At 59.2% G+C, this 26251-nt stretch overlaps 1 protein-coding gene across 2 annotated transcripts in view; it reads left to right on the forward strand.

Moving 5' to 3' along the window:
• Positions 1 to 19751, forward strand: part of POC1A (POC1 centriolar protein A) — a gene marked incomplete at both ends in the record, with an annotated part of 52669 nt that extends 32918 nt beyond the window's left edge. Inside the window, 2 exons of one of the 2 annotated variants that reach the window (XM_080695773.1) lie at positions 7944 to 8087; positions 19653 to 19751. In XM_080695773.1, the coding sequence (XP_080551899.1) occupies positions 7944 to 8087; positions 19653 to 19751 (243 nt within the window). The remainder of the gene's footprint in view (positions 1 to 7943; positions 8088 to 19652) is intronic. The other variant, XM_080695772.1, reaches the window with a different exon arrangement.
• Positions 19752 to 26251: the final 6500 nt, after the last annotated feature.

A 26251-nucleotide genomic window follows, 5' to 3' on the forward strand; every position in this document is an offset into this window, starting at 1 on the left:
TAAAAGTCTAGCGTTTAAAACCAGAAGGCTAGAGCCAGGTGTGGTGGCGCACACTTGTGATCCCTGTGCTTGGGAGGCTGAGACGTTTGCGGACAGCCTCAGCTACTTAATGAGGCCCTTCTCAACTCACTGAGACTTTCAAAATAAAGAATAGACCGGGCGTGGTGGCGCACACTTGTAATCCCAGCATTCGGGAGGCAGAGACTGGAGGATCGCGGTTCGCGGACAGCCTCAGCTACTTAGTGAGGCCCTCTGCAACTCTGTGAGACCCGGTTTCAAAATAAAGAATAAAAATAGGGCAGGAGGTATATCTTGGAGGTCAAATGCCCCTGGGTTCCATCCCCAGACCTAAAAAAAAAAAAAGAAAAAAATAGGGCTGGGGATGTAGCTTGGAGGTCAAATGCCTTTGGGTTCCATCCTCAGACCCACAAAAATAAATAAATAAATAAATAAATAAATAAATAAATAAATAAATAAATAAATAAAACCAGAAGGCTAAAGCCAGGTGTGGTGGCGCACGCTTGTGATCCCTGCGCTTAGGAGGCTGAGACAGGAGGATTGCACATGTTTGAAGTCAGCCTCAGCTCCTTAGTGAGGCTCTCAGCAATTTAGTGACACCTGTTTCCAAATAAAATATAAAATAGGTCTGGGAGTATAGCCCAGAGGTGGAAAGCCCCTGGGTTCTACCCCCCCATCCCGCCCGTACCACCAAAAAAAAAAAAAAAAAAAGTAAAAAAGACTATTTAGCATAGAGGTATAATGCTCCTGAGTTCCATCCCCAGTGCAACAAAATAAATAAAACCAGAAGGCCAGTCAGGTATGATGGCGCATGCTTGTAATTCTAGCATTTGGGAGGCTGAGACAGGAGGATCATGGTTCGTGGACAGCCTCAACTACTCCCTTTGCAACTCAGTGAGACCCTGTTTCAAAATCAATAATAAAAAATAGGGCAGGGGGTTTAGCTCAGAGGTAGAATACCCCTGGATTCCATTCTCAGTACCACGGGAAAAAAAAAAAAAAAAAGAACCAGAAGGCAGAGACTGGAGGATTGTAGTTTGCAGTCTTAGCTACTTAGCGAGCCCGTTTGCAACTCAGTGAGACTCTGTTTCAACAATAAAAAGACTAAAAAAAAAAAAAAAAAAAAAAAAACAGGACTAGGGGTATAGCGTGGCGGTGCAGTGCCCCTGGGTTCCATGCCCACTACCACAAAGAAAAGGAGTGTGGCAATGTGTAGCAATTGCCCAAGGAAATGAGTACACATTTTGTAAAAAAATTTTTTTGCTGCCCTTGAAAAGATAATGGTCAGAAATATTAAAAAAACATGAAAGGCATCACGTCACAGATCCAGGCAGGTCAAAGAAAGAACAGACAAAGTCCTGGACGGGTCGGGGCCCAGGCTTCTGGAAAGCAGATAGGAGGGGTCCCGAGGTGGCCAGGGAAGAGCTCTCCGGACAGTGCCCCCGGAGGAGGCCACCACAGGGTCACGGCAAGGTCGCCACCATCTTTAGGACCACAGCTTTGAAGTATTGAAACTTGCCAACCCTGCACTCTTACTCGGCAACAGTGTCTTTAGTAAGGAAGTTCCTTTTCTAAAACTTTCAGATAAACTTTAAAGAGAATTCATTCTGGCAAACTTGTCCGGGAAAGGCCTGGTGGTGGGGCTTGCTTGAGGCCCTGGGGGTGAGATCCCCAAAAGAGATGCCTTTTGTGCCTTTCTGCATCCCGATTACACATGCATTAGGTGGTACTGGGACACTGCCCCATGCCCTGTAGACATTCTGTTTTGTCGGGGGTTGGGGTTTGGGTTTTTCTCCTTGGGACTGGAGATGGACCCAGGGCCTCTCACATGCTGGGCACATGCTCTGCCCCGGGGCTACATCCCCAGCTGTTGTTTTAGAAACTTCCTGTGTTTCCTTCAAGGGGTTGCTAGATGAAGGTCATTGGTTTATTTTCCTCAGCCGGGTGGAGTGTACTGATACTCCATCAAAGCCTTTTTTCCCTTACTGGGTTTATTCCCAACATTTCCATTGGACTTTTTTCCCCCAGTATTGGGGATGGAACCCAGGGGCGTTCTACCTCCAAACTACACCCCAGCCCTATTTTTCATTTGAAACAGCATCTCACTGAGTTGCTAGGAGCCTCACTAAGAAGCTGAGGCTGGCCAGGAACCTGGATCCTCCTGTCTCAGCCTCTCAGGAACTGGGATGACAGGTGTGCGCCCCCACACCTGGTGGACTCGTTCTCCGTCCCACCTTTCTGTTGAGCGGCTCCTCTGTTTAGCCCAGTGCGCTCAGCTGCACGTCTCAAGACTCCCTTGAATTCTCGACGTGCGCAGGACGGTAGGGCTGAGGCCCGCCGGCCTAGTGTATGGATGTTGGGCTCGCGTCGGAGCTGCTTCTCAGTGTCCCCGTGGCTGGCACCTCCTGCCTCCCACAGTAGGCCACAGGCGTGCCGTCCCTGCTCCTGCCTCCCCTCAGTGGGCCCTGGTGCTTGCTACTGGTGCTTCCTGGCTATCCTCGAGGTCTCTCTGTTGTCCGAAGCCGTATGGTCTCAGGCAGGCCCTGCATTCCCAGGTAACAGTGGGGCATCAGCCATGGAGACCTCGGCGACCTGGGCTCCGCGTGGGTTCCCGCTTCCCTCCAGGGCAGAGGAGTTTCTAACTGCTGTCTCTCTAGCAGCTTCAGGGTTCTGTTCTGTCTGGGGAAAGGCTGGCAGGCCTCACAGGTGTCCTGCACTGCATACCTCCTGCATCTCCCATGCCCGGCAGAGGACCATGGGGAACGGGGGAGGGGGCGGTGCAGACTCGCCTCGCCCTGGGTCTTGGGCTCTCGGGCGCCCACCCAGGGCCCGGGCCCCTAGGCACTTGGCCTCTGTGGGGCGCTCGGTCTTCTCTTCCTCTGCTCCACAGCTGAGCCTGGCCGGCGCTCACTGCCTACCTCCTTGGAAGTATTTCTCTGCTCAGATATAAGGCTAATGTGTTTCTCTGTGTCCTCCGTGCTCTGATTTAAGAAAAGTTATGGTTCTTCCATAAACCATAACTTTATGGAAGCATTATGATTCCATAAGGAACCTAAAGATGGTCAGCATTCTTCTTGCTGGGATGGTTTAAGGCTTTCCCAGTTTCCAGTGTCTGAGACAGATTGCACAGAGTGAGCCACGGTCATCCCAGAGACCAGTCGAGATGTCCACAGTGCACGCTGATAGGCCACGCTGAGACAGCTGTTTTTTTTTTTGGGGTGTACTGGGATGGAATCCAGGAGCATTCTACGTCCAAGCTACACCCCCAGCCCTGTTTTTTATTCTTAGTTTGAAACAAGGACTCACTGAGTTGCAGAGGGCCTCCCTAAGTAGCTGAGGCTGTCCTTGAACCACGATCCTTCTGTCTCAGCCTCCTGAATGCTGGGATTACAAGCATGTGCCACTATGCTCGGCCTGTCTGGGTTATTTTTAATAAATCTTTGTGGTGTGGCTCCTTTTGTATCTGGGTGACTGAGCATTGACCACAGATAATAACAGCTCCCGCTGTGTGCAAAGTATGAGCCCTTGGTAGTATTACATGACGGGTGGGGGTCCAAGGAAACAGACCCTATGCAGACAGCCCATTGACCTTCTGTGAGAGCCCAGACTCCCACCCCGGATGGCACGGGAGGGCGCCTGCAGATCCCAAGGAAGATGCCCGCAAAGTTAAACTATCTCCTGAGATTCACTTTTTTTGTTTTGATATTAAGATGTTTATATTTGCCAGGTGTGGTGGAACACATCTGTAATCTCAGTTACTTGGGAGACTGAGGCAGGAGGATCACAAGTTCTAAGTCACCCTGAACAACTTAGTGAAACCCTGTCTCAAAATGAAAAATAAAAATAGGGCTTTAGCTGTAGTTCAGTGGTAGAGCATTCCTGGGTTCAATTCCCAGTACTGGGAAGAAAAAAAGAAAGAAAGAAAGAAAGAAAGAAAGAAAGAAAGAAAGAAAGAAAGATGATATGAGCTAGGCATGGTGGAACATGCCTATAATTCCAGTACTTGGAAGGTTGAAACAGGAGGATTGTAGGTTCAAGGACAGCCTCAGCAATTTAGCAAGACCCTATTTCAAAATAAAAAGTAAGTCAAACATGGTAGTATATATTTATAATCCCATGGGCTGTGACAGGAGGATTGCAGGTTCAAAGCCAGCCTCAGAAATTTAGTGAGACTGTTTCAAAATAAAAAGTAAGCCAAGTGTGGTGGTGCCCATTTGTAATCCTAGTAGTGGGAGACTGAGAAAGGTTCAAGGCCACCCTCAACAACTTACCAAGACCCAGTTTTAAAATAAAAAGTAAGCCTTGAGCCGGGCGTGGTGCCGCACACTTGTAATCCCAGCATTTGGGAGGCTGAGACTGGAGGATCGAAGTTCGCGGGCAGCCTCAGCTACTTAGTGAGGCCCTCTGCAACTCAGTGAGACCCGGTTTCAAAATAAAGAATAAAAAATAGGGTAGGGGGTGTAGCTCAGAGGTTGAATGCCCCTGGGTTCCACCCCCAGACCCGCAAAAAAAAAAAAAAGTAAGCGTTGTGTGGTGGCACACACCTGTAATCCCAGCCTCAGCTACTTAGTGAGGCCCTCACAACTTAGTGAAACCCTGTTTCAAAATAAAAGACTAAAATAGGGCTGGGGGTGTAGCTCGGAGGTAGAATGCCCTTGGTTTAATCCCCAATACCAAGTAAATAAGTAAATAGGCAGGGCTGGGTGTAGCTCAGAGGCGGAACACCCTGGGTCTGGTGCTCATTCACATACGCGGCAGGCGTGGATTAAAGTGAAAAGCTGTTGTCGGGGCACAGATCTGTGTGTGAACTCGTCCTGTGTCTTTGCTCGTGATGACCCTGAGAACCAGTAGGCAGAGGCCCTGGACCCTTTGATGCCAGCGGACGTGGCTGCCGTGGTCTCCCCTTCCTGCTGTGCGGCGGTGGTTCTGCCACCATAGTCGCTGGTGGCCTCTCGAGCCCTTTCCGCTCTGGACCCGTTCTTATCTCGTGGGTGGGGAGCGGCCGTAGCGCCCACTGGGCAGGTGGCCTTGGCTCTGGGGCGTCGAGTGTCTGTGGAGGGCCTCTTCTGTGTGCAGCTGTGTGCCAGGCAGGGGGCATATGACTCCAAAATGTAGGGCCCGGGAGCCGGTGGCCTCCAGGGAGATGTGGGAGAGAGTACGCATGGAGCCCAGCTGCAGCCAGCGTCAGCTGCCCTTAGAGCAAGAAGAGCGTAGTGGGTCGTTCCGGTTCCGACGCTCATTTGCTGGGTGACTTAGAACAAGCCACTCACCTTCTCTGAGCCCAGTTTTCCTTATCTGAAAAACAAGGTTAATAATCCCTGTGGGGAGGGCCACCGCCAGAGGGTGTGAAGGACGTGACATCAAGAGAGAGAGCGCAGAGCTGTCTGTGCGCTGAGTGCCGCCATTTCTTCCAGGGAGAGCAGGTGAGGGGCGGAGTGGCCCAGGCCGCCACCTTTGGACGCCACTTCCTGTCTCAGCCTCAGTTTCCTCGTTTGTAAAATGGAGGGGCCTGGGAAAGCGACGCCTCTGTCCCCTCTCAAAGGCGCCTTCCATCTTGGAGCACTGTCGCGGCAGTTCTGGACCCTCCCCAGGACCTGGGGCTCGGGTTCAGGAGGGCTCCCGTTGCTGCCCGCTAGCCACCGCTCCTGGCGGATGCGGGCTGTGCTGCAAAAGTCCTGGGAATCTCCACTCCCTCCTTCCTCCACAGCAGGCTGCTCATCCAGGGAAAGCGTGTGCCCATCAGAGGCAGCGGGCAGCGGGCACTGCACTGTGACGCACACTCTTTAACCACCGGCTTGCACTTCCCCAGTTCAGATCAATGTGCCCTTGAGAGAATGGAGATTAGAACTATTTTTTTTTGCGGTACTGGAGATAGAACCCAGAGGCATTGTACCTCTGAGCTCCACCCCCTGCCCTATTTTTTATTCTCTATTTTGAAACAGGGTCTCACTGAGTTGCAGAGGGCCTCACTAAGTAGCTGAGGCTGTCCGCGAACCGTGACCCTCCTGTCGCGGCCTCCTGGATGCTGGGATGACAAGAGCGCCCCCACGCCCGGCCTGGATTAGAATTCTTTGGCACAGGCAGGGTCCGTGTGCTGAGCTACCCTGAATCCTTCCTGTGTTAGTTGGGAGCCCCTCCCGGGCTGGCTCTCCTCATGGACTTCGGGGCCCGCCCGGTGAGCTGTGCAGGCTGTAGCGCCTCCCAGGGCTGGGCCCCTGCCAGTGAGCCAGGAGACGGCGGCTCAGGAGCAGCACGCCGGCTGCAGGGGACAGGGTCACCCTGGGAGAGCCCGTCACAGACTATGGCACTGGGGGTCAGGGCTGGGCTGGAGTGGTCTTGGCTCTGCGCCGCATGGCCAGTGGGCACGTTCTGAGCCCAGTGGTGTCCTGGCTCAGTGGGGAGAGAAATGATGAGGGAAGGAGAGGGCACGGCTACCTGGGCAGGTGGTGGGCGCTGGGCCAGGCCAGCGTCAATCCAGCCACTCGTGTGTCCACGAGGAACAGGGCAGTGATGGGGCAGGCCCAGGTGTCCAGGGCTCCTGCTAAGGAGGGAGGCGGGGAGGGAAGGAGGGACGGGGTCCGGAGTGGACCTATAGGTGCCCAGCGGAGAGGACCCTGGATTTGGCACTGCTCGCCGGGTCCTGGGCTTCCTCCCGCTGGCGGCAGTGTCCTGAAGCACCGCAGAGCTAAGGAGTGACCGGCCACATCTGGACGTTCCCTCGCGAGGCAGTGGTTTAAAGCCCAAGCCCAAAGGGGCCACCGAGGCTTCGGGGCTGCAGCCCGCAGGGACCCACCCACCGAGGAGCCAGAGCCGCCTGCTGCTCTGCCCTGGCCTGGGTCCCAGCCTTCCACCACGGGCCGCCCCTGCTCGTGCTTTGTCTGGGTAAAGGGGGGGCCTGCCCTTCTGACCTGGGGCTGCAGAGGCCCGGCGGCTGTAGGAAGCCTCACAATCCTGGGGTCCTGTTGGATGGCCCATCGGTGCCTGGCCTACAGTTCCTGACTCCACTAGCCATCTGGCCAGGATGACCCAGGGAATCTGGGTCAGGGCAGAGCGGGTTCTGGGCCACAGCTGCTAGGCCCTCGGAAGGCCTTAGTGTAGCCCAGGGCACCCCGTGTTGGGGTGGGGGTTGGGGCTGGACTTGCTGGGAAGAGGAGTAGCTTTGGGGCCAGGCAGTCTTGACTATCTCTAGCCCCCCAGGGTGCCAGCTAGAGGCTGCACCCTGAGTGACCTGCTGGGAGGAGGGCCAGCCTTGCTGAGGTCACCCCCTGGGGGGCACACCTGCCTGTTCACCCAGCCTGGACTACAACCCCCTGATCAGAAAGCGGGGTGTGGGAACCCCACCACTCTGCCATATATTTTTCGTGTGTATGTGTGTGTGTGGCACTGGAAATTGAAACCAGGGGCATTCTGCCTCTGAGCTACACTCTCGGCCCTACTTTTATTTTATTCTTATTTATTTATTTATTTATTTATTTATTTATTTTTGCAGTACTGGGGATAGAACCCGGAGGCATTCTACCTCTGGGCTATATTCCCAGTCCTATTTTTTATAATTTATTTGGAAGCAGGGTCTCACTAAGTTGCTGAGAGCCTCACTAAGTAGCCGAGGCTGGCTTCGAACCTGTGCGATCCTCCTGTCTCAAATGCAGAGATTACAAGCCTGCGCCACCACGTCCTGCTTATTCTTTTATTTTGAAATGGTCTCACTGAGTTGCAGAGGGCCTCACTAAGTAGCTGAGGCTGTCCATGAACTGTGATCCTCCTGTCTCAGCCTCCCGAGTGCTGGGATCACAAGTGTGTGGCACGCCTGGCTGGAAGCTGCTTTCTGAAACTCGCTGGTGGCTTTCCTTGAAGTCACTGGAGCGGCTGGTCCTCTCTGTTTCCTCAAGCACTGAATTGACCGAGGGACTCTCCATTGCCTTTAGCCGGAAGCAGATCTCCCCATCCCGCCGGGCAGAGGCAGGAGCCTGGAGTCGGTGCGGAGCCAGCCCCAGGAGCCCGGGAGCGTGCCGCAGACGCTGACCAGCACGTTGGAGCACATCGTGAGCCAGCTGGACGTCCTCACCCAGGTCGGGCGACAGGCGGTCACTCTTCCTTCACACTTGGCCTGGCATTTGGGCCACGGGGAGTTGGCCAGCAGTTACTAGATTTGCTAAGAATAGAATTATAATGTACTTATTTTCAAACGTAGATGAATGAAATAGCGGTATCTGTAGTGGGATCTGCACTTGGAGCCATCCAAGCCCTGGCCAGGCCAGGACCTCCAAGTCCCCCGTGCCTGCCTCAATGGCCACAATAGCTTTGAGAGACACCTCTGCTCATCCTGCTTTGGGTGGGGCACCCCAGGGACGTGCCAGGGGACTGTGCACAGGAGTTGAGGCTTCCGAGCCCAGGCTCTGCGTTCAAGCCTGCACGCTCCTCTGCCCTCCGCAAGCTTGGGGAAAGCCCTCTGTTTCCCGGTCCTGGCTCTTGTCTGTAATGTGTGGGTGTGGTGGGCAGCCCCCCTCGTCTTCAGGTGGGTCTCTACGCGGCGTCTGGCCCTACCTGACCCCAGGTAGCTGCTCAGTAACTGTCCACTGTGGCCCTGACTATGACCCTCACCAGCGAGACAGATGTAGGCCCCCACCTCCGGAGGGTACACTGGTGCTTTGAACAGATCACAGTGCGGCAGCTGCAGAAAGAGCACCACCGTCTGTGGGTCCTGGAGCACCCGTGTGTCCAGCCCCTTTGGTGTGGAGTCACGGCCACCCCAGCCCCAAAACCCACCTGAATTGGGCCATTGTGCTCCGTCGTGCCCCTGCCTCCCCTGAGGAAGTCCGCTTCAGAGTGGCCTGCAGGAAAACAGTGCTTTCCAGGCCCAGCCTTCCTCCCACAGTGGACCCTCCGGGGAAAGCCAGCGGGAACTTTAGCCAGGGTGTGTACCAGGGAGACACGGTGCCTCCAGCCCTCGCCAAGGCTCGTGGTCCTCAGGCCTCACCACGGGCAGTGCAGCCGCTGCATGGCCTCCCGTGTGGGTGTTTGTGGCCCGCTCTGGGCTCTTCTGCACAGCAGGCCGAGGTGCTGGTGTAAGGCCTTCACTGGCAAGCGGCTGAGTGTGCCTGGGGCTCCCCTCTGGATCTGGAACACAGCTGACCCGGCACCCACGTGGCAAGGCCTCGGGGATCGGTGCTCGCTGCTCACGGTGCTGCGCGTTGGGTGCTGCCCTGTTGATGCCACACTCCCCGGGGCTTGGCAGGTGTCTTCGTGACGGCTCCAGGCCCACTGCTTGTGAAGCCCGACCTCCCGCTGGGAGAGCCACACCACAGCGCTTGGGCATGCAGCCTGTCCCTCTGTGCGCACTTTCTCAAGCTGTCTGCGGGGTCCGCGTCAGGCCCCCGCAGGACCCAGGCGTCCAGGGAGGACAGGTAGTGGGTCATGGGAGACCGCTGGGACCAGTGTGGGGCCAGGAGGAGGCTGCGGGTCCTCTGGTGGTGCTAATGGAAGCCACGGCCCAGCAGTGTGTGTGAGGCGGGCCCCGAGCAGAGGAGGGCTGCGCCTGAGCCAGACTCTGAGTAGAGCAGAGATAGGGACGGAGAGGCCTGTACCTGTGCCAGGGACGGAGAGACGAGGCTCACCGTGGCAGAGCCTGGAGGCTCAGATCAGGAGAAAGCACAGTGATGTGGGGGCCTGTGCAGCATCAGAAACCCTGTCCTTTGACTTCTGGATTGGGTTTTTACTGTTTTTCTTTTTTATAAGCTGTGTCTATTATTCCTCACTTTTTTTTTTTTTTTTTTTTGGTGCCAAAAATTGAAGCCAGGGCTTTCGTGGCCTCGGCAAGCGTTCTCCCACTTGAGCTAGGTCCCCAGCCCTCTGCAGCCTCCATACTGAGGGTGGATTCACGTGGGGAGATCGGCTTTGGGAGACCTCCAGGCCAAGCGGCCATTGCACGGTCTCCGGCCCGTGGCCCTCCTGCGAGGACAGCGGGGTCTCGGGCTGTCTTGGCCTGGGGTCCCCGTGCTCTCGTAGATGGGAAGTCCTTAGGAGCGTGGGCCACGGCGGCTCCTACTCACTGCGCGCCTGCTTCCCATCCGAGGCCTGTCCCTTCCCGAGGCCCTCGTACCCCGCCCGCGCCTGCACAGGCGCCATGCGAGGTGGAGGTGGCTGCCTCAGCCCCGGCCCACCCAGCCGGGGTCCTCGCAGCTGCCGTGGGTCAGCATCGCCAGCCTCCCCGGCACACAGTTTGGTGGAGTATGGATGGCTTCATCGAGACGTTTCCTGCCAACCAAACTTGACCGTCCTGAAAAGTAAGCCCAGAAGTTCTTGCTCAGGGCACTGTAGCAGGCTGGCCCTGGCCTGGCCTGCCCTTGGGTTGCTGGGTGGGCTTTGCCAGGTCCTCGGCTGAGGTCACCCAGGCCCTGGGCCCCACTGACGCAGTCCGCCCTGCACATCCCCACCAGCCAGGGATGAGGCAGCTCCTTGGGCCTCAGGGCTGCTCTGCTCCCCCAGAAAACTGTCCACCCATCATCCCAGGCACAGGGCGATCTTGGGCGGGTGATGTCACGCCCGCAGCCTCAGTTTCTCCTTATGAATGGGCACGGTCCAGGCTGCTCAGGTCCTCTGGGCACTGTCGTGAAGTTTCTGGCTCAGCACATGTGCTGGTGGCGGGCCCAGCAGTAAGTCAGTGTCGTACGGGACAGCACCGCGTGGCCTGTGGCCCAGCAGCAGCAGGAGTGGATGGCCCATGGGCTCCCAGGAATGCTTGCAAGTGCCAGTGGGACACCAGAGTTGGCCGGGCAGGGAGATGGGAGGGTAGAGCAGGAAGAGGGGCCGCGGAGACCCTGGGGTGTGCATGGGGTCCCGGAGCCCCTTAGGAGCTTTGTTTGTGTTTTACAGTGCTGGGGATTGAACCCAGAACCTGTGCATGCTAGGCAAGCACCACACTGAGCTCGCTCCAGACCCTTAGGTGAGAGCTTGGAGTCTCACTGAGGTGCGGGGCCCAAATGGAAGCTCTTCAGAGGTGTGTGCTTCTCATGATAGTCGCCTGTTGAACCAGTCACCATCATGGCTGTAGGGAAAATACATTTCCTGGTGATGGGATTTAGGTTTTCCTTGGGGCCTTTTGCTCCTCAGAACCTCTGTGGGACTTCTCAGGGAGAACAGGGGCCGAGGTCATGGGTGCACATGCCTCCCTGGCATGCCAGCTGTCTGGCCCTCAAGGCATGAGCCTGCTCTGTGGTGATCTAGGGCTGCTCACGTCGGCTGGCCCAGGCCTTCTCTCCTGCAGAAGCTGTCTCTCTGCTGGCTCGGCTGCAGCCTGTGGGGCCAGAAGAAAAGCCTGGCTGCTCCCGCTAGAGCCAGCCACAGCCGCCCTGGCTTCTGGAGGGTGGTGAGTTGGGCCCAGAAGCAAGAAGGCCGGGGTGAGCCGCAGGCCTGTGCTTCCCACCTGCTCCTCTCACAGCCGTAGCCCCGTCACAGCAGCCGAGACAAGGCAGTGGGTCCGCCCGCAGATGCCGGCCTCAGCGCTCTTCCCTTGTCCTGCTGTGGAGGCGGCGCCTAGTGACATGGGGTCTTTTCTTATTCTTGTACTAGACGTTGGATCCAGGGGTATGTACCTCTGAGCTCCATCCCCAGCCCTATTTTATTTTACTTTTTTTTTTTTTTTTGGTGGTACTGGGGTTCCTGGAAGCCCATCTATCTCCGGACTACACTCCCAGACCTATTTTATTTTTGGAAACAGGGTCTCCTAAGCCAGCACGGCTGGCTTCGAACCTGCGCGATCCTCCTGTCTCTGCCTCCCAAGCGCGGGGATTACAAGCGTACGCCACCACGCCCGGCCCTTTATTTTACTTTTAAAATTTAAAACAGAGTCTTGGCTAAATTGCTGAAGCTGGCCTTGAGCCTGCTATCTTCCTGTCTCGGCCTCCCAAGTACTGGGATTACAGGCCCCGTGGCGTGCACCACCACACCGGGTTTAGGCGTCCTTTACCGATGCTAGGAAGCTAGCAAGATTGCGTGGGGGACCGCCCCAGTGCGTCCTGCACGCGCCTCCCTGGGCCTTCTCCCCGAGTGCTTGGAGGTGGCACTGCCCTCTTGAGGACGAAGGCCCAGGTGTGTCTGGAAACTGCAGAGGCCCCAGGCCTGCCTTAGCGTGAGGGCGTGGAACAAGACAGAGCAGCGACCCAGGAGCCTGGGAGGCTGCTTTGAGGGCCCAGTGCAGGCCCAAGTGGCTTGGGTGGTTTTGCCCCAGAATCCCACAGCGAAGTTATTTTTGACTCCAGTTTCATGTCTTGCAGCTTTTTAAAAATACCGAGCCACGGAATTCCTGCTCCAACTTCTTTACAGTCCCCAGTGCGTCAGGCCGGCCCCAGCCGAGCTGCGGCATCTTGTTTGGGTTCCCGTGACTCGTGGCAGCTGTGGGCTCTGGGGCTGGAGATGCACGCGGTGGGAGCGAGCCGCCCGGCTCTGCTGACCCAAGTCTGCAAGGCCAGGGGCTTCGCCTGCTGGATTTGAGAAGTTTGAGGGATCGGCTCACTTGTGAGACAGCCCAGCACTGTGCGCCCAGGCCCTGGCTGCATCCTTGGGCTGGCTGCTTGGTGGGATTGCGGGGCTGGGCAGGGGCCGGGCTGCCCGGCCACTCTTGCTGTCCTCGCCCACGCAGGCCAGCCATGTGTGGAACAATACCCCAGACTTTAAAGCCGTTGTGTCATTTTCCCTGGGAGTTGGGCATCCAGGTGCACCAGACCCAATTGTTGAGAAGTCCAGAGATGGCGCCCTGTGTGTCCTCGGGCAGTCCTGCTCCCAGGCGGGCGGGTGGTGGTTGTGTAAGGGCACCCTCTCTCCACCTGGCACAACTAGCCACCTGCTACCCGTGGCCCAGAGCGGAGCTCCACGACGGCCCCCTTTGTGGACACCCAAGGGCTGCCCTTCCAGTCAGAGCCCCGCCTCTTGGGGATTGGAGACCAGAGACTTGCTTCACCTCTGCAGAAGCTACTTCGCGCCGTGTGGGCGCAGTGGCGCAGACCTAGAATCCCAGCTGCTCGGGAGGCTGAGGCAAGAGGATCCCAAGTTTGAGGCCAGCCTGGGTAATTTAATGAAATCCTGTCTCAGAAAAAGGGCTGGGGCTGCAGGTCAGTGGTAAATACCCAGTACCGCAGTGGGGGTACTTCTGGGGAACAAGGGAGTTACATACTGCCCTGTCTGTGGCAGGGACAGCCACTCAGTGCCTGGCTCGAGCCAGTGGCCGGGAGCTGCAGAGGCGTGGGGAGAGGTGCCCACCCGCTCTGCCCATGGAGGGGCGGAGGAGGCCGGAGTCGGGCAACGTGCCGCCGCCCTTGTGGCCTGCAGCCTGTGAGTGTGCAAGCCGTGGAGGCCCTCACTTCCACCCCAGCCCACCCGTGTTGTGGCAAAAGCACCCCCACAGGAGCTACAGGTGGAAGGCGCGCCGCGCACGGCCAGGAATGCGCGCTGCGCACGGAGCACAGCGGAGCCCCTGCGGGCGCCACTTAGGCTGCCCGGCTCTACGTCTGACCAGGTGTGGCCGAGCCCGGGATGCCTGTGCCCCCCACTTGCGGCCACCCGCGCCTGCACCGTGGCACAGCCCTCGGCACTCCAGGGCCCGGGCTGGAGCCGAGAGCACGCAGAAAGAAGCCCGACTGTGGCACAGCGTCTGGGGAGCAGCTCCATACCCCCACTCCTGCTGGGGCCCAGCTGGTGGCTCCAGGAGCTGGCCCCGGTGGCAGAGCAGGCCTTCCCAGCGAGGGCCTTGGGTCCCTGCAGGCGGGGGCCGGGACCCTCCCTCCTCCCTGACGTCGTGGTCATGCCCAGCAGGAGCCGCACTGGCTGCCAGGCCCCGCAGGCTCCTGCTTGGGCCGAAGGTCTACAAGATCATGGTGAAACGACTACTTTGCATGGGTGGTTGGAGTCGGGCTCTGAAGAGGGAAGTGCAGAGGGGCCGCGGCCAAGGCCCTGTCTCGTGCTTTTTTGTTGAACTTGTCTGAGAATCCGAGTACAGCAGACCCTGTAGCCGAGCATTCCTGGTGCCCCTCAGCTGGATCCAGCCTGGTCAGACACCTGGCTGCCAGAGAGATGTTCTTTTTTTTTCTTTTTTTTTTTTTTCTTTTTTTTTTTTCTTCAGTATGGGGGATGGAACCCGGGGACATTCTACCTCCAAGCAGCACTCCCAGTCCTGTTTTTTAGCCTTTATTTTGAAACGGGGTCTCACTAAATTGCAGAGGCCTCACTAAGTAGCTGAGGCTATCTGCAAACCATGATCCTCCTCTCAGCCTTCCAAATGCCGGGATTACAAGTGTACGCCACCATGCCCTATAGAGTGATGTTCTTGAACCCGGGCCCCTGTCAGCAGAGGGGTGGCTTGGGTCCTCCCTGTGGTGTAGGCAGTGCTCCATGAGTCCTGGGAGCACTGGCTCTATGAATAGTGGTTAGCAAACCCAGTTTTTATAGTTTCTGTTTTTAGGGGAAGGAGTGATATGGAAAGGCTGTATTTATTTAAAAGGAGTTGCTTGCAGCTGGGCGAGGTGGCGCATGCTTGTAATCCCTGCTCTTGGGAGGCTGAGACAGGAGGATGGCACAGGTTCGAAGCCAACCTCAGCTACTTAGTGAGGCTCTCAGAAACTTAGTGAGACCCTGTTTCCAAATAAAATATAAAATAGGGCTGGGAGTATAGTCTGAAGGTAGAAAAACCCCTGGGTTCCACCTGAGTACCACCAAAAAAAAAAAAAAAAAAGTGTGGCTACCCAGGGGAGACAGGGCCAGGCTGGCCAGGCAGCGGCCCAGCAGCCCGCTTTGCTGTGATTGCTCACAAGACCCATAGCAGCTCCCTGCTATCGCAGCTGTTTTAGATCTCTGGGATCTGAGTGAAGTTAAAACCATGTTACGGGGGAGATTCGTTCCACATTTTCCATCTTTGCAGTGAAACCAGAGGAGGGCTAGACATTGCGTGCGCACAGTAGACCCGGCTGTGGAGCTCAGCCAGCCTGGAGCGGTCCCTGGCCCTCGCCCCGCCCCCCAGTGGTGTGGCGGGGGCTGCACCCTCTCCTTCGGCCCAAGGCAGCTGGCGTTCCCTATCCCCAGTATCTGATTCCTGGAGAAACCCTGGCCCTCAGGAGACCCTCTGGGGACCCAGATCAATCATAGCCCTGGAAGTGATTAAAAGCCACTTTCCATCACAACACAACTTCAAGAAGCAGGCAGACGACCACGTGCCTGATGGCTGGGGCCCGCCAGCCCGCCCACAGGCCTCCCTCTCTGGGGCCCCGGGCTCCCCGAAACCCCAAAGCTCAGCCAGGTCTGGAGTAGCTCTGCAGGGTACGGGTCACGGGCGAGGATGCAACTTAGTGGAAAAGGCTGGAATCCAGGCATGCAGCTGTGGAGGGAGGCCCGGAAGGGGCCTGCGCATTTGGCCATATTTCTAAGGACCTCCTGAACACTGAGACACAGCATGGCCGCCTGGTCACCCTGGCTCTTCCCTCCCCATCCGCACAGGTGTGTGGGGTAAGGTGCGGGTGCCTAGGAGCATGGCGGTGGCCATGGCTGCTCTAGGAGGGACCTGGCTATGAGGCTGAGTGTCCACTTGGTGCCCTCAATGCTGCTGTGGGGCCAGGCGCCTGTGGTCAGCTGCTGCCGAGTCTGGCCACGGGCATGCGAGGCACCGTCCTCCGTCTGTACCTGCTCAGACCTGCGAGCTGGCATCAGGGCGCCAGGAAGCAGAGGTCCTGGGCCCCCAGCCTTCCCGGCTGGGGGCCTGGGTCAGTGTCTGCACACCCCTCCGAGCTTTGCGGCGCTGAGCCTTGTGCCTGGAAAGCACATCTGTGTGCCTGCCATGACACTGCCTCTGGCAGTGTGGCCGCTCCTGGGACTGCCAGGCTCCATGTCAGCCTGGGGTGGGTGAGCTCCGGGGGCTCAGTCCTTGGGGCCGGGCATTTCTACCCTGCCTTCCCTCCAGGTTCAGAGAGAGAAATGTGGTGAAACAGGAGGCAGGTGTGGCCCTTGAAGCCAGGGAGGAGGGCCAGAGGCCAGCGTGGCCACAGGAGGGGAGGGCTAACCCAGGAAGGCCACCCAACCAGGGAAGGTGGCCCCAGCAGAGCAGCCGCCCCAGTTGGAGGAGAGAAAGAGACTGGGTTCCAGGGCCAGCCTGGCAAACACTGGCCCACCTCACACTCCTGAGGGTGGGGCTCTCACCTGTGTGCGGCCACCAGAGCTCTTCTGGGCCTGTGTGGTGCCAGGGGCCTCGGTCCCCATCACACAAGTCAGGGCAGAGAGGCACACAGGCTGTCTGTGCGTGGCGCATAAGCCCCTGGTGGGACACTGTGGGAGCTGGGCCCTGGGGCCAACCAGGTGCTGATGGAGGAGGGGCTCTGTGCTCCGCTCCTCCTCCCCTCCAGCGGGGTGCCCAGGTGCCACACGCGTCTCTGGCATTTTGGTGCAACTTCTTTGGGCATCGCTACAGTTCTTGGGTGACTACAAGTAAAAGCCCATCACTTTAAAATCTTCTTTTCATCCCGTACTCAGCCCTTGGGTGTTCCATAAAGCATCTTACATGTCTCAAACCCGGTGAGAGAGGCATGGTCACCCTGTGAATGTTGCCCCATCAGAAGACAGATACTGCGTCCCCTCCCCATTCAGGAAAGTTGGGGCCCAGATAGAATGCCATTGTTCCGCTTGCCGGGAAGGATTTTCCTAGGAGCTCCAGGGCTGAGTCATGCGGAAGCCCCACCCCTTGGCCCTGGCTCTAGCCCTGTCCAGCTGCTGCGAGCCAGTCCAGCTGTCTCCCCGTGTGCAGTTTTGGTCCCTCCTGAGAGTTCAGCCTAGCCCCCGCTGAGAAGCCAGGTCGGGTCGCTCGCTGTCCACGGGGTCAGCAGTGTCACGGGCAGGACCCTGGCCTGGCGGGGCCCTCAGTGACCTGCGCCAGCTTCTCTCCAGTATGCAGGGGCTTTGTGCAGGGCCTGTTGCCCTCCCCTTGTCCCCCCACCCAGCTGCCCCATAGTGAAGACAGTCTCAGGAACGCAGAGCAGGCGGCCGCTATAGAATAAACCCATCCGAGGGAGGCTGGATGTTGTGGGGGGGGGCCCAGGACCACGTGCCTTCAGAGCTGCCCGCCGTGAGCCGAGGACTGGGCTGCGGCCAGGCCCTCCCTAGGTAGCCCAACGGGAACAGAGCCGAGACGCACGCAACCTGGAGCTGCAGCGCACCCTCGGAGCCAGCCACGGGCGAGCGCGGCCCGGGTCGTCACTGATAAGCTGTCGATTCAGGCCGGCTTTGTATCACTGGCCTCAGACCCTTCCCCAAAAACTCTTGGAGATTACTGAAGAGCGCCTGACACACCGTGCACATCTCTGCCAGCTGCCAGGAGAAGCCCCGGCGCAGCGTCAGAAGTCAGGAAAGCCAGGCGTGGTGACGCACACCTGGGGTGTAGCTCAGAGGCACTGTCCCCGAGTCTATCCCCAGTACCAAAAACAAGAAAAGAAGTCATCCAGGGGCCCTCCCAGAGCCCAGCCCTACAGCTTCATACTGGTCTTCCCTGGGTCTGGGCTCTACACTAGATTAGATGGAACCCAGGAACCGGCTCCCTCTCGGACACTAGGCAGCAGGCGGGGACAGCAACGGCACGCATGTTGTGTGCTCTAAGCCATCAAGCAGAGGTCACGCGTGCGGCCCCAGCCAGTGCTCGCAGGAACGCCCCATCCGCCCTAGGTGCTCCTGGGGTCAGGCTGGCCCCCGCGGGCCTGGCCTGGCGCTCCTGCATGGCCTGCCTGCCCTCCACTTAGCTGCACCCTGGCCTGAGCTCGTCCAGCTCCGGCCCCAGCTGCCCCTGATGGGGCCTCTCCACCCCTGGGAAACCCTTTCCTCCCTGGGGGAGGCCCAGCAGGGAAGCTCGAGAGCGGGCTTTCCAGGTTCCAGCATTATCCCGAGGACCGCCGCTTTCTGGGAAAACGAGGTCCTGTGCTTTACTGAAGTAGGAAAAATGTGAGACCAAGAATGTCAGACAGCATTCTACCATACAGAAACCCAGAAGCACCGCCCCTGCGGCCGGGCCTCCAGGCTGGGGTGGAAGGTGGCTGGGACCTGCCTGGTCGTCTGAGTCCTGCGGTGGCTGCCACCCGTCCCGGGCAGAGCGGGGAGAGAGCAGACACCGAGACTCGCCAGTCCTCATGGCTGGGGCAGTGGGGAGGGGGGGCTTCCTAAAGGCCAACTACCACTCCAGGTGCCCCCCTCGGCCAGCACCCTCCATTCGGAACCTGTGAACTGGGTGATGTTCTTCTGTTCAGAGGAATCTGATATCACTGGGGTACACACACTTGTACTGAGACAGGAGGATTGAAGGTTTGAGGCCAGACTCTGCAACTTAGCAAGAGACCGTTTGAACATGAAATGTGTGTGTGCACACGTGTATGTGGGAGGTAGGGACTAAACCCAGCAGCAGTCTACCTCCGAGCTACACCCCCAGCCCTTTCTAGTTTTCATAAAAAGGTAAAAGTTCTTGCTGAGTGGATGTACAGGCCTCATGGGACTAAATGGAGGCCAGCTGCACTTGGGGGCCACCGCCTCCACTTTTGGAAAAGTTGAAAGAAACAGGCGGGAACAGCAGTGCCCGCGGGAAGGTGCCAGGTGAGGGCTGGCCTGGCCGGCTGGCCCGTTCCCAGCAGCCAGTGGAAACTTCCAGGAACGCTGCTCCGCCGCAGTGGCTGTTTCCCTCCCACCGTTATGGGCCGCAGGCCCTTTCCCTGCTGGCCTGGCCGCCAATCGGGATGGGGCAGGCCCGGCTCTACCTCTCGGGTTCAGAGCCGTGATTTTCCAGCTGTCCTGGGGCCCAGCGTTCGGAGCCCTGGCCTCCAGCCGGCCGGCTCACTCAGCCAGCCAGCAGGCAGAGCGCCTCGGCAGCAGCTAACCTCACAGAAGATGCTGCAAGAATTTAGAGCAGCCCGACGGGAAACTCCCTCCCAGAATGTTTGGTGTTTTATTAAATATATGAAAGGAAAGTTTCCTTTCCAGGGGCCGGGGCCCAGGCCCAGAGCTTTGTGGAGCCCCGGAGAAGGAGGTAGGACCTCTTGGAAGAGTCTGCAGGTGAAATCACGCTGCAGAGTGGGTCGAGCCTCCACCGTGGGCACGCCCAGGGCTGGTGTGGGCCGCCCTCAGTGAAGGGCGCGGACTGTGAGCCGAGCCATCACACTCCAGCCTGGGTGGGCGAGGGGTTGGTGGGCCAGCCCCTCTGTGGAAGGCTCATGGCTGCCCCTGCCCAAAGCCGGAGGTGGACAGGTGTTCATAGGGTCCCTGGGAGTGGAGGCTGCAGGGCCAGCCCTGGCTGATGGAGCAGATGCTGCCCAGGTGGCCTGGTCCACACGCCAGCTGCCTCGCGTGCAGAATTCAGGTAGAGCACCTTCCCTGTGGGTGCACGGATGGAGTGGTCCACGGTGTCTGTGGACAGGCAGCTGGTTCTGGTCCAGCCAAATGCTACCTGGCCCCTCGCTGTGGCCACCCTTGCCCACAAGTATCAGAGGTCGCCATGCAGAAACACGAAGGCCAGGACTGCTACCGAGGCCAGCAGAGCCCCTCCATAGGAAAAGCTGGCCCTGGGGAGCCAGGCACGGGTCATCCGGGCAGCGCAGCCTCCACCCTGAGCCGGCACCTTTGCCTTGCAGACGGTGTCCATCCTGGAGCAGCGGCTGACCCTGACGGAGGACAAGTTGAAGCGGTGTGTGGAAAGCCAGCAGCTAATCATGCAGAGAGCGACACCATGATCGAGGGGCAAGAATCAGGAGCGGGCGATTGGGGGTGGCAGGCGAGGGGTTTGTACCAGGGGACGTGGGTAAGTAATAAAGGGCTCCACTCTGGGAACCACAGCCTTACTGAGCCTTTGCCACCCCGCCATGCCCTCTGGAGGCCCCCGTGGGCTAAGGCCGTGCAGAAAGGATGCTCAGACCTAGCTGGCAGGACCATGCTTAAGTTGACATGAAGGAGCTGCTCGAGATGTTGCTGAACTGGAGTCCTTAGACTGGTTCTGCGGGGAGAAGGGTCCCCTTCCCTGGCCGCCGCGGGCCTGGCTCTCCCGTTGGCCGGGGCTACCTGTTGAAATTGACTGCTCGCTGGTTGGACGAGGCAGGAACGTTCTCTGCACGGAGCTGACGCCCAGAGCAGGCTTGTCCAGGAACCAGCCCCGTGGGGTGGGTGGTGGTTCTGCGGTGTCCTTGATTTCTGTGTTCACTGGGGGCCGGGTAGCTTCCTCCTCTCCATGTGTGTGACGGTAAAAGGAACCTCAAAATTAAAACTGACTTTATCAACTCGCTGCAGGAATGGCTTGCTCTGGGTGAGACCTGATGGGTCCTCCCTCCCCAGTGCATGGCAAGGCGGTGGCCCTCCTGCTATCGCCTCTGAGGCTCATGCGTGTACGTAGCGCTGTGCTGGGGCAGAGGCCTGGGGCCTCAGGTACTACCCTCCATTCGCGTGGCCCTCCTGGGCTCCGTCCTCTGCATCTGTGCTGGGGAAGCGGGTGAGCGTTCTCCAGCTGCCATATGCCTTTGCCTGCAGCCCTGGGCCTTGGGGCTTTGTCAGCCAGGGGTCTTTGTCCTCACCCGCCCTGTCAGCTCTCTGGGAGCTGGCGGCACCACGTGGTTAGTGGTCCCAGCCTCTGTGGCTTCCCAGGGGAACCAGGCCTGAAGGCCTGCGAGCCTGCATTGACAAGAGGGGCAGGCTGCATTGAGTTGTGATGAACAGGCGTGGCAGGGACGCTGCCTCCTCTGCCCAGCCTAGGGGGAGCCCTATTCCAAGTCAGCTTCGACCTCTGCCTGTCCCCTGCACCCCTTGTCCAACCTCCTGAGCCGCAAGGTCACCACTGCTGCAGGTGGACCCAGGGCAGGGCTGCAGTGTCCTCCCCATCGCTTCCACCATTCCCATGAGCTGTAGGCGGGATCGTGGGGGTCTAGGGACCTGTGAGCTGGGCAGTGTGGGTCGCAACCTGTGGGGCATCTTGTCATCTCTGCCCCTGGCTGTCCTGCCCAGGGTCGCCCGCTGCCTGCACCTGCCTTGGAGCTCCCAGCTGTTGGAGCGCTAAAGATTTGGCAGCGGGGCCAGAGACGATGCGGGGATCCAGGGCTGGGACAGCATCGTGTGACAGCCCTCACCCATAGCCCAGACCAGGGTTGCCTCACCTCGACTTCAGTTCACCCCAGGGTCAAGTTTGGAGTCTGAAGTCTACTTTTCTCTGCAAGAGGAGTAGCAGATTTGGGAGAGATGGTCGAGGTAGAGGAACGGTATCCGCTTGGGCTGTTACAGCAGGAGCCCCACCACTAACCAGATGAGAATAGAGGGGTGTGCACCACAGGCGGGCGCTCTGGGTGGAGGCAGGCCAGGGCCCTGGCAGGGCCGCACGGGCACACGCCGGCAGACCGCCTCCTGGGGCTTGGTAGAGTGGCCGAGGCACATCCTGGGGGCTCGAGCCTCGCACGCCCGCCTTGGCGGAGCCACCCGGTGTGCTTGGAGTTTGGGGGGAGGGCACTTCTTGGGGGGCACCTGCTTTACCTCTGAGCCCTCAAGCAAGGAGCTTAGGATCCTGGCCTGTAAGGCACAGCGGAGCATAGCTGTAATCCAGCTACTGGGGAACCTGAGGCAGGAGGATCACAAGTTCAAGGCCAGCCTGGGTCCCTTAGCAAAGCCCTGTCTCAAAAAGTGTCAAGGCCTGGGGATATAGCTGAGTGTTAAAACTCCCCTGGACTCTATCTCTAGTACCAAAGCAGGAGAGACCAGCCTCCTCCACACACAGCAGGGCTGTGGCGGGGATGAGTGCTCCCCAAAGGGGCCTGACCCAGAAACTTGATGCTCTGACTGAGGATGCGGGTCGCCCCTGGGGGAGGGAGCAGGCCCTCTTAGGCGGCGCTGCCTACCCTGGGCACTGGCTGTCTAGCCACAGTTCCATCCCCTCCCTCCCTCCCTCTCTTGGGGGCTGGTTAGCAGGTCCTTCTCAGCTGCCATCCTCGGGTGCCTCCCCTCCCTTTCTTGCCCTAATCTTTCTGCATGAAAGGAAATAGCGTGTGGTTTCAGTCGCCACCCCTCCCTCGACGCTCCCACTGACCCCCTGCCAGATTCCTGGGCTTCCGGCGGGAACCCGCACTTCCTGCCTGAGAAACTCAGGTGGGCAGGCGAGTGGGATGATGGGCGGGCGGGTGGATGACAAGCAAGACAGCAGAGCCGCCATGCCCAGGAGCACCTGTGGCACTAGCTGACCTGCCACAGCCCCGGTCCTGTGTCCTACCATCTGCTCGCAGGGCTTCTCGATGTCCCCATGGTGGCCAGCTTTTGGGGGTAAGGGCAGAGCTGTGCCGGCCCTGGCTCTGCCCCCGGCTCCATGCCCTTGGGGATGTTCCCTAATAGCTTGGGGCTTCTATTTGTTGTCGTGGTGGGGGGTTTTTTTGCGGTACTAGGGATGGAACTCAGGGGCATTCTACCTCCAAGCTACACTCCCAGCCCCATTTTTTATTCTTTTTTGAAACAGGATCTCACTGAGTTGCAAAGGACCTCACTAAGTAGCAGAGGCCGTTGGTGAACTTGTGATCCTCTTGTCTCAGCCTCTCAAGTACTGAGATTACAAGAGTGCGCCACCACGCCCGGCTCAACAGGTACTTATAAACAGAAGCCCCAGCCGGGCATGGTGGCGCATGTTTGTAATCCCAGCATTTGGGAGGCTGAGACAGGAGAATCACAGAGTCACGGCCAGCCTCCACTACTTAATGAGGCTCTCAGCAACTTGGTGAGCCCGTTTCCAAGTGAAAAGTAAAATAGGTCAGGGGTGGGGGTATAGCCCGGAGATAGACACCCCCTGGGTTCCATCCCCAGTACCTCAGGAAAAGCACCTGTTGGCACTCAGAGTGAATGTGGACAGTGTGACTGTGTTACCCCACCGCTGAGCCCCTTCCCTGGAACGTGGCTTTACATGTCAGTGGGGTGGGGCGTGGCCCAGCGCCCCTCGGGCTCCGGTTCTGGGTGGCTGGCATTATGGACTTCTGATCACCTGGCCCACTATGAGGAGGACGGAAGTTAGCACTCCAAAGCCACTCGGCTGTGGCTGAGGCCAGGCCTGGGGGTGGGTGTGATTGCCTGGAATCCCGGAAGCCCAGCCCTCCAGCCAGGGGGAGCGGGTGAGTCACGCTGGCCCTGCTGTCTGCGCTGTCATTAACCTCATCCTCCTGAAAGACCACGCTGGCTGAAGCTGCAGGCCAGGCACCGGGGCTTCGCTTCCTCTGAACATCCTGCTGCCGGGCCTGGGGCCTTGTCCAGGGCCCCACCTGGTAGGCCCCCACCCCGGCCAGGCTGCCCTGGCAGCAGGAGCTCGCTCCTGGCCACTTTAGGAAGTGACCCTCAGGAATTCACCCTGCTTCCCTAACCCGCAAAGGCCCAGGACTGCTCAAGATGAGCCGGGAGCACCTGCGTTAGTTAGGAGGCCTGTGCACCAGCCCCTCCTGCCCGCCACAGAGAAACACTCCCAAGAACCTATTTCCAGAGCAAAGCCAGGGAGCCTTGTCGCTCGAGGTGAGCCCACCTGGAGCCCCACTGGGCCTCTGTGGGTAGAGGCCTGGTCTGCAGGAGCCCCGTGGAGTGGTGCCCTCAGCCCCAGCCACACTGGCCCTGGTCTCAACGGTGCAGCGGCCCACACCCACCCACGCCGTGTGCTTGGTCTCGGGCCTGGCCAGGCACCTGGGCTTCCAGACGCCCTGCTCGGTGGTCCTCTGCCCTCCCCTGCTGGGCTCAGCCTGACGCCTTGCTGTGACCTGGCAGGTCTCTAGAACCATCCAGCTCCCTCTAGAGCTCCTGGGGTGCCCTCCGCCTCACAGACACCCCGTGTTCCTGGGAATGGGTGGCTGGTTTTGCTCTCAGGGCCTGGAATCTCCCCATGGCAGCTGCTCCTGGATTGTTCCTCAGGGCTTGGGACAGGACCAGCAAAGTGCTCGGCCCTGCACGCTGCTGGGGACAGAAAGCTCTTCCCGATGAGGAGGCTTCCGGGTTTGCCCTGCGCTGGGACTCCCGGGCTGCCCCCCAGCTGCCCCTGGTCCAAGTGGCTAGCGTGTGCCTTGGGACAGGGTCAGGTGAGGCCCTTCCAGAGCTGTCCCCGAGTCTCCTGCTAGGGACAGATGCCTGTGGTGGGGATGGGGGCCTCGAGCTAGGTCAGGTCAGGGTCCCTCCAGTCAGACCACTCCAGCCTTCTCCAAGGACAGGCCAGCGCTCACCACGGCCGAGGCTCTGCTGCACCCTGCTCCCCACACAGCCTCCTACCACCGTCCTCAGTGTGGCTGCCCCAGGACTTTTGCGCCGGCTCTTCCCACTGCTGGGGATGCAGGGCTGAGCCTCGGCCTCCTCGTGTGTAGCATGGTTAGAGCAGGAGTGGCCTCCTGGGCCGCCCAGGAGGTTTGCTGGGACGATCTATGCGGAGGTCCAAGGACTGACTGCGTCCTCCTGGGTGGGGGCGGCAGGAGGTGCTGCTGAAGGGTTGGGCCTGTAGCTCTGGAGTCCCCAAGCCGAACAGGCACCCACCGGGCTCGGCCGCGGCTCCCCTCCCCAAGCGTCACCTGCACGCCACGCGCCCCACGTCACCCCTGTGCGACATTTTCCTAAGGAGACCTAGGAAATGACTAAGACTTAGCATAGTGCTGGCGGGCCGGGGTTGGAAGAGCATCTCGGGTGGCTGGCCGGCAGTCGGGGGGCTTTCTGCTGCCCCCACAGACCAGCCCACCTGCTTCTACCGTAGCCCCTGATGGCTCAGAGCCCCAGCTTGGGGCCTTGTGTGAGGGAGCGGCCTCTGCAGAAGGTGGCTCCCGGAGGGCCTGGGGCCCTGCAAGGGGCTGGTGGGGCAGCACCAGGATTTCTGGGGCTCAAGTCTCCCCTCCCTCCTGAGGCCTCCCTCCCCTCCTTCCTTCCTCCTCCACAAACACGTGTTTCCAATCCCCTGTCGGGCCCCTTCTCCTCCCAGCCTTTCCATTTCCTCTTGGAGGCCTCGCTGCCCTGCATCCGTGTGGAACTCATTAGGAGGGCTCAGAACCCAGCTCTGGCCTGGGGCGGGGCCCTGGCAGCCCCCTGCGAGACAGACAACGAAGGCAGCCTTGCCGTGTCTGGCCCGGGCAGCCCTGAGCTGGAGACCACAGAAGCTGGGCCCAGCCCCGGAGCCGCTGCAGGGGGAGGTCCAGCCCATGGCCCTGCCTTCTCTCCAGCCTGCTCGGGCTCCCCCAGGACACCTGGAGCAGGCCGGGGAAGGGGCGGCGTTCAGAGTGGCCTGCCTGGCGGGCCTGAGGAACAGAAAGGCGGGAAGGCAGGCGGTCCGGACACCATGTGGAGAGCAGCCAAGAAGAGCGGAAGCCACGTTCCGCGTCTGCCCTGAAGGCCAGTTCCTGGGCTGTTAGGTGAGGTCATGTAAAAAACTGGCACCATTGTCACCGGGGTTTGGGAAGTGGCCAGCTGTGTGACTAAAGTCAGCTCCTTCCCTGCAGAACTTGTCAGAGCCATATGTCCCAGGACGCAGCTTACAAACATGTGACCACATGCCCGTGTGTGTGTGTGTGTGTGTGTGTGTGTGTGTGTTACTGGGGATTGAACCCAGGGACATTCAAACCCAGCCCATCCATCCATCCATCCATCCATTAATCTACCTACCTACCTATTTGGAAACAGGGCTTCCCTTAGTTACAGGGGGCCTCACCACGCAGCTGAGGCAAGCCGCAAACCTGAGGTCCTCCGGTCTCAGCCTCCCGAATGCTGGGATTACAGGTGTGTGCCACCACGCCCAGCTTCACAGAACCCTTTTTATGAAGGCAGGCTTGATGGCCCGGGGTCCTGTGGAAGCCAGTTTGGGAAGTGCAACAGGGCGGGAGGGCGGTGAAGGCCCTACCAGGAGGGACTGGCTCTGAGGGAAGGTGGGTCTGGGGCTGACAGCACAGGCGAGTGTCTCGTGGCCAGGGCCAGGGTGGACCGCTGGGGGCTCCGAGCCCCTTCCTGCCAGGTGTGGGTGGCCAGCGTGGCGCCGGCAGGGCGGGCTTTCCTGCACACCTATGGGAGCTGCACGGGCAGGCCCAGGTGCTGGGAGTGTCCTGCCACCACCCCAGCGACAGCCTGGGGCCTAGGAGCCACTGGCTCCAGGTTCAGAAGAGCCTCTGTCTCCACTCCCGCCCAGAGCCCACCGCACACACCCCCTGGGCTGGTCCCAGGCCGGCCCAGCCCCCCGCCTGGCCCTTCTCCCTGTCTGGGCCTTCCACACAGCACT

Source organism: Muscardinus avellanarius (genome assembly GCF_963383645.1).
Source record: "Muscardinus avellanarius genome assembly, chromosome: 5".
Lineage (NCBI taxonomy): Eukaryota > Metazoa > Chordata > Mammalia > Rodentia > Gliridae > Muscardinus > Muscardinus avellanarius.